Source organism: Gekko japonicus, unplaced genomic scaffold (assembly GCF_001447785.1).
Source record: "Gekko japonicus isolate JY-2015 unplaced genomic scaffold, Gekko_japonicus_V1.1 scaffold4269, whole genome shotgun sequence".
Classification (NCBI taxonomy): Eukaryota; Metazoa; Chordata; class Lepidosauria; order Squamata; family Gekkonidae; genus Gekko; species Gekko japonicus.
In genome coordinates this window covers 56,236-56,958 of record NW_015164329.1, presented here as the reverse complement: position 1 = coordinate 56,958, position 723 = coordinate 56,236, and the positions used below count along the sequence as shown (strand labels likewise).

Genomic DNA, 723 nt, shown 5'->3' with positions numbered 1-723 from the left:
CCTCCTCCTCCTCCTCCTCCTCCTCTTCTTCTTCTTCTTCTTCTTCTTCTATTGCCCTCTCCCATCCAGATACTAAGCAGGGCCAACCCTGCTTAGCTTCTGAGATCGGGCTCCCCTGGCCCATCCAGGTCAGGGCAAGGGACGTTCAGAGGTGGTTTGCCATCACTTGCCTCTGCATAGCAACCCTGGGCTTCCTTGGTGGTCTCCCATCCAAGTACTAACCAGGGCCAACCCTGCTTAGCTTCTGAGATCTGACGAGATTGGACTTGCCTGGGCTATCCGCGCCAGGGCAAGGTGTATATTATTGAAAACAAATCTCCAAACTTTTCAGTATTCCAAAAATCACGCGCACAGTTGTCTAACCCCCCCACAAAAACCTCTCGCGTAAAGAAGCAAGGCTCCTGATGTTACCTGAGAGATGGAAGCCCGACTTTTTTCTGTCTTCTGAATTCCTTCACAAACTCTGGGTTTATCCTTGCGTCTCTGCTGAGGTTCTTTATCAGTCTCTTGAACAGCTTGGGCTTATTCCTGCATTGCACTAGCAGATGGCGGTAGGCGGTCCGGTTGTACGTCAAGTATCCCAGAGCACACGCCATGGATATGCAAACCTGGAACAGAGAAGCACCTGCCCTTGTGAGGGGGGCTTACAGCTGACTTAGGTCATAATCGCGAGAGGTACACCGAGTGAAGGAGAGAGACTCTGTCAGGAAATGAGATTTGACT

At 51.0% G+C, this 723-nt stretch overlaps 1 protein-coding gene across 1 annotated transcript in view; it reads right to left on the bottom strand.

The window, feature by feature from the left end:
* Nucleotides 1–723, bottom strand: part of ANKAR (ankyrin and armadillo repeat containing) — a gene marked incomplete at its 5' end in the record, with an annotated part of 56,903 nt that overhangs the window by 5,393 nt on the left and 50,787 nt on the right. The window contains one exon of the mRNA XM_015408844.1: nt 412–608. Coding sequence (XP_015264330.1) covers nt 412–608 — 197 coding nt within the window. The remainder of the gene's footprint in view (nt 1–411; nt 609–723) is intronic.